Source organism: Rutidosis leptorrhynchoides, chromosome 7 (assembly GCF_046630445.1).
Source record: "Rutidosis leptorrhynchoides isolate AG116_Rl617_1_P2 chromosome 7, CSIRO_AGI_Rlap_v1, whole genome shotgun sequence".
NCBI classification, from domain to species: Eukaryota; Viridiplantae; Streptophyta; class Magnoliopsida; order Asterales; family Asteraceae; genus Rutidosis; species Rutidosis leptorrhynchoides.
The window spans coordinates 51,951,586-51,962,644 of record NC_092339.1 but is presented as its reverse complement, the minus strand read 5'-3'; the positions used below and the strand labels follow the sequence as shown (position 1 = coordinate 51,962,644).

General features: G+C 32.9%; 1 protein-coding gene across 1 annotated transcript; it reads left to right on the top strand.

Moving 5' to 3' along the window:
• The first annotated feature begins 595 nt into the window (after window positions 1-595).
• LOC139859220 (uncharacterized) lies at window positions 596-1,183 on the top strand. Its single transcript, XM_071848016.1, has one exon. The coding sequence runs from the start codon at window positions 596-598 to the stop codon at window positions 1,181-1,183; it is 588 nt and encodes a 195-aa protein (XP_071704117.1).
• The last annotated feature ends 9,876 nt before the right edge of the window (window positions 1,184-11,059 follow it).

Here is an 11,059-nt window from a genome sequence, read left to right as displayed (position 1 = left end):
GTTTAAGAAATTAAAATAAACGTTGGTGCATAAAGGAATTATATCAAATTAAGTTTTAAAAGCGTAAACATTATATGATATAATAATTTCGATTATATAAACGATCTTAAATTATACTATGAAATATAATTAGTAGTTGAAAAACTAAATATTATATTATTAAATAATTATTTCTAATATATTTAAATTTATATTTCTAAATGAAAATATATATATATTTTACAAATTGATAAAATATAAAATTTACTTATCACAGAACGTTTTGATAATATTATTATATATATCTTGATAAATAACGAAGAGTTGATTTAAAGAAGTAAATGACCAAAACACTCAAATGAATAAGTTACACTTTGAGTGGGATAGCTTTTCATTGATTTGAGTCTTGTTATGTATAAGGGTACATTACACGAAACATAAAGTACCAGTTTTCTAAGTGTATGAAAATGCGTTCGAGGAACCAAATCCGGAACATAAGTCGAGTGACAACGTACGAGTCATCGGGACAAAAATTACAATTTAACTATGCATGTAAATATAATATAATAGTTAAAAAAGGGTCTCTTGGGTTGCTAGGTAGTGGGAATCTCTTGATATGTTGCTAGGTAGTACCAGGGTCTCTTGGGTTATTTGTGGAGACTTTAATGAAGTTAGGGATTGTTCAGAAAGATTAAATTGTGAATTCGCTGAAAACCGGGCCAAAATGTTCAATGACTTCATTGATAGAAATATGCTAGTTGATATTCCAATGGGGGGAAGGAAATTCACGAGAGTTAGTGATGATGGAGTTAAGATGAGCAAGTTAGATAGATTTCTTGTATCGAGTGACTTCCTTAGTTTGTGGACGGATTTAAAGGTCATTGCTTTAGATAGAAAGGTTTTGGATCATTGTCCTATTATGATGTCGGATGGTGAAGTCAATTTTGGACCTAAACCGTTTAAAATCTTTGATGAATGGTTGTTGGTGGATGGTATTGGAGATGTAATTGCCGAATCATGGAAAGGTATGATGGAAGGTAATCGAAAAGGTTGTGTTTTCCGTAACAAGCTAAAAAGGTTAAAAGGAGATCTTAAAGAGTGGAGCAAATCTCATTTTGGAAATCTTGATGTACAAATTGAAAATGCAAAAAAGGTGGCGATGGATCTAGAACTCAAAGCGGAATCAGGTTTTTTTAAGTGTTGAGGATCACGAGAATTGGTGTGCATCGAGAAAAACTTGGCTAGAAAAGGAAAAGGTAAAAACCGGAATGTTGAGACAAAAAGCACGGGTACGTTGGATGACCGATGGTGATGAAAACTCAAAATATTTTCACAACTCACTACGAAGAAATTACAACAAAAATAATATCTGGGGTATTAATGTTAACGGCTCATGGTGTGAAGAACCGTCGATTATCAAAGATGAAGCGATTAATCATTTCAAGAAAATATTCGACGAGAGAGATATGGATCGTCCTAGCCTAGAGGGGCTGAATTATTTATCGATCTCAGAATTAGAAGCATCAAGCCTCGAAGTGCCATTCTCGGAAGCCGAAATTTGGGAATCGATAATGTGTTGTGGAAGTACTAAAGCCCCCGGGCCGGATGGTTTTAACTTGGGTTTTTTCAAAAAAATTTGGCACATCATCAAAGAGGATCTAATCGAGGCTATTAATTGGTTTTGGGATCACGGTGAGTTTTCCAATGGGTGCAACGCTTCTTTCGTATCGCTTATCCCTAAGAAAGTGGTTCCATTGAATTTTGGAGATTACCGGCCGATTAGTCTTATTGGTAGCTACTACAAAATAATTGCGAAAATGTTGTCTCTTAGGATTCGTAGAGTCGTGTCGCGCCTTGTGGGGATGGAACAAAGTGCCTTCCTTAGTGAGAGATTTATCCTAGATGGTGTCTTAGTGGCTAATGAAGTGGTTGATGATCTCAAGAGTAATAAAAAACATGGTCTTATTTTCAAAGTTGATTTCGAGAAAGCCTTTGATTCGGTCAATTGGAACTATCTTCTAGAAGTTATGACTTGTATGGGTTTCGGGGTTAAATGGCGAAAGTGGATGGCATCTTGCTTACAATCAGCCTCAATTTCGGTCTTAATTAATGGATCCCCGACAGGTGAATTCCATCTAAGGCGGGGTGTTAGGCAAGGTGACCCCCTATCACCTTTTCTTTTCATTATCGCGTCGGAAGGCCTTAAAATTCTTACTAAAGTGGCGGTGGACAAAGGCATGTATAAAGGGGTTGAAGTTGGTAACGAGAAGGTTATTATTTCCCATTTACAATACGCGGATGACACGATTTTTTTCGGGGAATGGAGTAAGCGTAATGCTCGAAACTTAATGTATTTACTAGAATGTTTTGAAAGGGCTTCGGGTTTAAAGGTGAACTACAATAAAAGTCACATTTATGGGGTAGGTATTAGCAACTCAGAGGTGGAAGATCTTGCCTCATGGTGTTCTTGTCAAGCGGGTAAGTTACCTTTTATGTATTTGGGTCTCCCTGTGGGTAATAAGATGAAGAAATTGAAAGATTGGTCCCCGGTTATCGAAAAGTTCAACAATCGGTTATCGGAGTGGAGAGCTAAAATGATTTCATTCGGTGGTCGTTTGACTCTTGTTAAATCGGTTCTCTCTAGTTTACCGCTCTACTATTTCTCGCTTTTTCGTGCCCCTCCTTGTGTGCTAAAATATCTAGAGAGTGTGAGACGTATTTTCTTTTGGGGTGGGTCGGGTTCAAACTCTAAAATGTCTTGGGTCAAATGGGAAACAATCCTTCTTCCTCACGAAGAAGGAGGCTTAAATATCATGTCACTCAAATGTAAAAATCTTGCCCTTCTTTGTAAGTGGTGGTGGAGGTTCAAAACCGAAACCAACACTTTGTGGGTCTCGGTGATTCGTAGCATTTATGGTTCTAATGGAGGACTTGTGTTTGGTAACGGGCATGCCCGTAACCGAAGCGCCAGTCTTTGGTCTTTTATTTATGATGCAGGAAAACATGTTGATGGGCTAGGGATCCCCTTCTCTAGTTCATTTACTCGCGCAATTGGAAACGGGGCGGACACAATGTTTTGGGATGACACTTGGATCGGGAACGTTTGCTTCAAGGAAAGATTCAACAGGCTATTTCGACTTTCACTTGACAAAGCAGCAACAGTGCAAGAGATGGTTCATAACTCAAATGGTGGGCTGTCGGTTGGCTATTCTTGGGCCCGTGAGCCCACTGGGCGAACTACAGCAAAACTTCAAGACTTGTGTGGGCTAATTCAGCCCATTAAGCTGGTTAGCGAAAAACAAGATGGGTGGCAGTGGGCACTAGACGAAAACAAGGGGTACACGGTTATGGTAATGTCCAAACTCATTGATAGTATCACATTGGTTCGTGAAAATTCGGCGGTAGAGACTTTGCGTAACAGATTAGTTCCAAAAAAAGTGGAGATCTTCATTTGGCGAGCGCGAAGGGGGCGCATTCCGGTTAGACTTGAACTAGACAAAAGGGGTATTGACTTACATAGCGTGAGATGTCCGGTTTGTGATGGGGGTATAGAGTCGGTTGAACACATTCTTTTTTCTTGCCAATTCGCTCAAGAGGTGTGGTTAAAAGTTCTAAATTGGTGGGGATACAATACGTCAATTTTCGGCTTCGACGACATCTTTAATGGGACTTTTGGTTCGCTAGCTACAGACAACAAAATTTTTTTTTGGCAAGCGGTTTGTTGGATTGTTTGTTATTTGCTTTGGAAGAATCGTAATGAAAAGGTTTTCAAGAACAAAATTGGAGCGGTTCCTTCACTAATCTTGGAGATTCAAACCCTATCTTTCGACTGGCTTTCGAGGAGACAAAATCGACATAAGCTCGAGTGGCATAATTGGTTTTCTAACCCCATATCGTGCTAGTTGCACTCTTTGCAACCTAATTCGTGTGGAGTATTCTGTATTTTCTTGTTGTTTTTTAAGTGGCCACAATGGCACCTTTGTACTAATATCGTTGATTAATATAATTCCTACTTGCTTTTCAAAAAAAAAATATATATAATATAATATATAAATAATTATATAAATTAAATATATATATATATATATATATATATTATATATTAAAACTGTCGGCAGCCTAGAAATCAATGAGCATGAACTGGACAAAGTGAGGCCGTGATCGAGGCAATATTACTCTCCCCACTCCACGATCGCAGAGGCAATGGGTCCCAAAACTGATCTATAAAACTCGAACGCGTTCTGAATTCATTTCATTCATATATCCATCTATCTCATTACTCCGTATTATATTATTTATTATTATTATTATTATTATTATTATTATTATTATTATTATTATTATTATTATTATTATTATTATTATTATTATTAAAGATTAATATTATTATTATTAATCATATTATTATTATTATTGGTATTATTATTACTAGTATTATACATAAAATATTACGACGAGGTCATGAGCGGGTTATTTCAAAACAAGTTTTTCGAGCGGGAGAGAGCTAAGGAAATTATGGGTTATAGCTATGGAGGTTATGGGTATTGTTCGGGGGTTTTGCTCGTGAGTCAAACTATTCTTTATCATCTGCGTTGCGTCTACGTACTTTCCTGCAATATTGAATCTCAATATTGATACGTGAGCATTCATAACTTAACTTTTATATATTAATAGTGTATACCTGACTAGTGCTCGAGTACTTATGTGTGATGACCCGAAAATTTCTGACCAAATTTAAACTTAATCTTTAACGTTTCCGACACGATAAGCAAAATCTATGAAGTTGAATCCTAAAATTCTTGAACTATTCAAATACCCTTCGATTGTTCTCAACGATTCGCGAACAATTATATGTAAATAGATACATATACTATAACTTGAAAACGTAACAAAGTGTTGAGTATATGATACCGTGCATTAAACTTATTGGTTTGATTATCTGATTGATATATCTAACTACAGAGTTAAAAGATTATGCCAAACGATTGAATTAAAAGATATTTATTGAGTCCCTTAAGGATTATGATATTATTACGGGTCTCTGTTGTGAGGTCCACTGAAAGGACCCATTCATATACATTATAAACGATTCACAATAGTTGATTACATCGCGAGGTATTTGACCTCTATATGATACATTTTACAAACATTGCATTCGTTTTTAAAAGACAAACTTTCTTTACAACGAAAGTTGACGGCATGCACACCATTTCATAATACATCCAACTATAATTGGCTTAATAATAATCTTGATGAACTCAACGACTCGAATGCAACGTCTTTCAAAGTATGTCATGAATGACTCCAAGTAATATCCTTAAAATGAGCTAATGCACAGCGGAAGATTTCTTTAATACCTGAGAATAAACATGCTTTAAAGTGTCAACCAAAAGGTTGGTGAATTCATTAGTTTATCATAATCAATCATTTTCGTAATAGTAATAGACCACAAGATTTCAGTTTCTATAAATATCCGTACACTCGCAAGTGTATAAAAGTATTCTATAAGTTGTAGGCACCCGGTAACAAGCCTTAACGTTCATGTTTTACCCTCTGAAGTACACCAGATCAGGTGTGTTTAAAATAACCTCGAAGTACTAAAGCATCCCATAGTCAGGATGAGGTTTGTCAGGCCCAATACATCTATCTTTATGATTCGCGCCTACCGTACATAGACAAGTAGTTTAATGTTACCAAGCTAAGGGTATATTTCTGGTTTAAACCCACATAGAATTAGTTTTAGTACTTGTGCCTATTTCGTAAAACATTTATAAAACAGCGCATGTATTCTCAGCCCAAAAATATATATAAAAAGAGAGTAATGAAACTCACAATACTGTATTTCGTAACAATTATGTATATGACAGCACTGAACAAGTGCAGGGTTTGTCTCGAATTCACGAACGTATCAATATTGTGATTCAATATTACAGGAAAGTATGTAGACGCAATGAAAATGATAAACGTTAGGTTGACCTTACGAGCAATACCCTCGATCAATACCCATAACCTCCATAGCTATAACCCATAATTTCCTTAACTCTATCCCGTTTGAAAACTTATTTTGAAATCGTCTGAGTATAACTCCGTCGTAGTATTTTATGTATACTAATAATATCTTGAAATAATACTAAGTAAATATATATATGTAACTCGATTGAGAGAGTTTAGAGAAATATATTTTCAAGTTTCTATGAAATAATGAAACCTATTGAATTCTATTTATAATAGATTTTTGAATTATTAAAGTAAATTATTAAAGTGAATTATTAAAGTATGAATTATTAAAGTGAATTATTAAAATATGAATTATTAAAGTGAATTATTAAAATGAATTATTAAAGTATGAATTATTAAAGTGAATTATTAAAGTATGAATTATTAAAGTGAATTATTAAAGTATGAATTATTAAAGTTAAAGTAAAGTAAAAGTAAGTAAAGGTAAATTAAAGTATAGTAATAGTATAAAACTATGTACGTATAATACGCGTATAAATATATATAATATTAATTTAAATTGTTATATATATTTAATAAAATAAAATATAAATATCGTTATATTTATCATACTGGTTAAGTAATGAATTGTCAAAAGTGATTCTAGATATTTATAAAAGATATATACGTTTTAATAATAAAGTTCTTTTTAAACTGAAAACGTTTTTTTTTTTGTACTTTTGAAACTAAATCAAATAAATATGATAATTTTGTTTTCCAAAACTAAATATATTTAAGAATCATTTTGTTAAAAGGTTAAAATAATGGAAATCGTTATATCATAAAACATTTTAGAAAAGTAGAATTATATATATTCATTATAGGTTTCAAGTTTTTAAATTACAGTCTATTGGTGAATCATGGGATAAAGTCCAAAGGTTAAATAAACGTATGAAATCATCTTAATGAAAAATGTCGAGTTACTTAACTTGTCGATATCCAACATCTAAGTTATTTACACTTCACGTTCTTATTTTCATATTAAATAAAATGAAAGTTAACATAGTTATCTTATCAAGGTCACGAGGAAAATATTATAAAACATGCCTTGGAAATTAAACAGGAATTTCCACTAACCCTTGTCTAGTTCCCGTTAATTGACACATTTTTTCTTATTTATAAATCACTTTACCATTTTCCGAATGTTGTCAAAAAGAATAGATTTCTTAAATCACAGTGGACCTCATAACATAGGCCCGTAATCATATCATAATGTATCTGATAATTCAATCATTTGATATTATCTCTTAATTCTGTCAATAAATATATCGAAACAAATACGTTCATGTAAAGTATCATATATCTAATACTTTTTTAATGTTTTCAGTTAATATTAAATATTATATATACATATCTATATACTCATAATTGTTCGTGAATCGTCGAACACGGTCAAAGGGTAATTGATTACATGAATGTAGTTCCAAACTTTTTGAGATTCAACATTACAAATTCTGCTTATCGTGTCGGAAACATATAAAGGTTAAGTTTAAATTTGGTCGAAAATTTCCGGGTCGTCACAGTACCTACCCGTTAAAGAAATTTCGTCCCGAAATTTGATCGAGGTCGTCATGGCTAACAATAAGAATGTTATTATGACGAATATAAGTTGATTCATAGGGTTTTATCATGATTGAGAAATATGGATAAAATAATTCGATTACTCGAAACGTATGAGTGAAGCTATCGTAAAAGAGTGAAATGAGAAAATAGGGATTCATCTTATCTTTTGACATCATCACGGTTGATCTCCGAATTAAAGAAAATCTTTGTAATCTATATAGGATTTAATTCTTCGGTGATTAAGGAAATTATGATCCTCTTCGATTTAATGCGATGATTCATCTCGATTTTTCTATCGGATATTTCACTATAAATCCACCTCCTTCGTTTCCTTTTAATTCACACCTTCTATTCTTTCTCCCTCAATTCTTACTTTAAAATTATTCGTCAATATATTTCATCCAGTGCTGATTCTCGATATACTCCTCACTTTCATATCTGTCGTTCTTCTTTTTCATCTACCTCCAGAAGAATCTATTTACTTCTACTATACTCTTGGTTTTATAGTGTTTTTAGTTCTCCCATGTCTTTATATTGCTATATGCATCGATATATACGGTTTATAGTTTCTGGGTTGTTGTTGGGTTTTATATCTTCCCTTATATTTCGATGTCCCTGCTTCTGTCTTCTATAATCATTGTCATCCCCAATTAATGCTCTCTTTTATTTGCTGCGATTTATACCCCAATTTCTATTTCGGAGTTTTGTCCTTTCGTTTCTTCTTCTTGCGATTAAGCACCGCTTGTAATGGTCCAGAATTCGCATATATGAATTTTGGAATGAACATTGTTAATGTTCTAAGAAGGAAATTGTAATGGCACGATCTTGACTTGTAAAATTACTAGAATACCTCGATAAAGGTCGAATCATCAAGAAATATTTTCTTGATATTCTAGAGGTTAAAGAGAATACAAAGAGTCGTGTAACATAACACATGATGACGTTATGATCTGTGAATCATCACGTTCCATTTAGAAACTCAGCATGACTTACTGTAATATAATCACGTTGATCAAGTGTCATTATATTATACTAGTTCATGCTTCAGTTCCCAACACTACTTCAAAAATATTCCTATTTTAAATTCGAAAGTTTCAGAATTTAGAAACTAAAATAGTTTCTTTTATGATGTAATACAGACATCACGAAGAGGTAAATGATTTCAGATAAGAATAATTATAGAAATATCTTCAGAAATATGGAGGATATTTATAATGAAAGATACGATGATATCTTAAAATTTCTAATATCAAAGGATGATGAAGAATATTATCCGTAAGGGTTTAGAGTCAGGAGCAAGGTATTCGATAATGACTTCAGCAGACACAGAATCATTTGAATTCTTTAAAGGTAGATTTCGTCCTTGTGATTTATCCACTGCCTTCTTCATGGTTTGCTCAATCCGTATTTTTCAGTACCAAATCTTCTCTTTTTCTGAGCTTTGCCAACACACTACTCTTTATCATCAAACTTTTTACTGTTAAGGTCATTTATAGTTTTTGCTGCTTCTTCAGTATTTCGAGAACTAGTTCGCAGTTTAGGGTGTTTTTCAGAAACTTCACATTCAAAGTATATAAGTCCAGAAGATAGACATATATAATTGTTGGCGTAGACATGCTGCGAGATTTCAAAATACTGATTGCTAATTTCTGATGATTCGTATGGCAATTCTCGTTACAAGATGCAGATGAGTAAATGATGGGGTTTTGATAAATATAAAGATTTTTCGGAAAGTCAAAGATCAATGAAGTTGTTAATAAGTTTACTGCTAATGTGGCGAGATATGAAAGGTTCCCCGGTAATAATGTTGAAGGGGTAATCATTATAATAAGGCTTATTCGAATAAACAATTGAAGTTGGTTTGCTGGAGCTGTGACAAAACCGTCTATTTTTAGAAGGGATTGAAAAGTTATTTTAGCTAGTAAATGCCAAAAGGTCTGACATGGATACATGTTAAATTATGACTTTGGTTTCAAGAGTTTTTCAGGTACGTAACTGTGGATAACATGTGGTTGGATCATCATCTCAATTGTTCATTATTTGAAGTGTCTTCGTATTTCGAAGGGCTTGAACACAGATTATAATCGTTAATATACATACGATGTTCTAACACAGTTTTGAAGTTAATGTATAGCTTTGAAAGATGTAAGAATCTAAGAGTGATGATACCGGTTATAACTTGAATTGAATTCAGCAATTTCAAAATCAGAATATGTAATTAGATTTTTGAATGAGTATGTTGTTTTGAGTTCTATATAAGAATGTATATTGTTGTGAAAGTAGGGAGTATAATGGATGAGTTGCTGAATCAGATTCAAAGAATGTAACATATTAATTGTGAATTTATATATCTCTCGGGTATTACCTACCCGTTAAAAAAAATGTCACAATTAATATTTTGTACAAAAGAATTTTATTACAGTCTTTCTGGAAATATATGTGTATATTTCTTCAGATGTAATATAGATTTAATGAGTTAATATTAAATTAAACTCACTTGATTTATGATTAAGGCTAGGTTAGATAATTTCTAAACTTTAGAAATTAAATAATCGTCGTAGAATGTTTTCCCAATGAAGTTATGAATCAATACTTCATCGTTGTGGTATTCCTTAGTATCTACATGGCGTATGACGTCGATGCTCATGGGACAGATTATGAAGTTGAGGTTTGCGATGCGGTTGTTGTTGGTGGTGGTAATGGTACTGTTGATGTTGTTGATGGTGGTACTGGTTATGTTGCTGGTGCTGCTGCTGGTGTTTGTAACCTTTGCACCATATTCTCCAAAGCCACTACCCGAGCGCGAAGTGTAGTGACCCGAACTTTTCCATGTTTATATATATTAATTGAGATTGATATTTACATGATTAAATGTTTTCAACATGTTAAGCAATCAAACTTGTTAAGACTTGATTAATTGAAATATGTTTCATATAGACAATTGACCACCCAAGTTGACCGGCGATTCACGAACGTTAAAACTTGTAAAAACAACATGACGATATATATATATGGATATACATATGGTTAACATGAGATTATGATAAGTAAGTATCTCCATAAGTATATTAACAATGAGTTATATACATATAAACAAGACTACTAACTTAAGGATTTCGAAACGAGACATATATGTAACGATTATCGTTGTAACGACATTTAAATGTATATATATCATATTAAGATATATTAATATATCATAATATCATGATAATATAATAATTTAACATCTCATTAGATATAATAAACAATGGGTTAACAACATTAATTGAGATCGTTAACTTAAAGGTTTCAAAACAACACTTACATGTAACGACTAACGATGACTTAACGACTCAGTTAAAATGTATATACATGTAGTGTATTTAGATGTATTAAAATGCTTTTGGAAGACTTCAAGACATATATCAAAACACTCATACTTAACGAAAATGGTTACAGTTACTTTCCCATTCTTTTCTTTCATCAAGAATTCTAGTCGTATTCTTACCCGTATTATACACAGCTTCAAAACGTACTT

What these genes read in the sequence shown, in the direction of transcription:
- LOC139859220 (XM_071848016.1), top strand. Translation starts at nt 596, where the DNA reads ATGTTGCTAGGTAGTACCAGGGTCTCTTGGGTTATTTGTGGAGACTTT.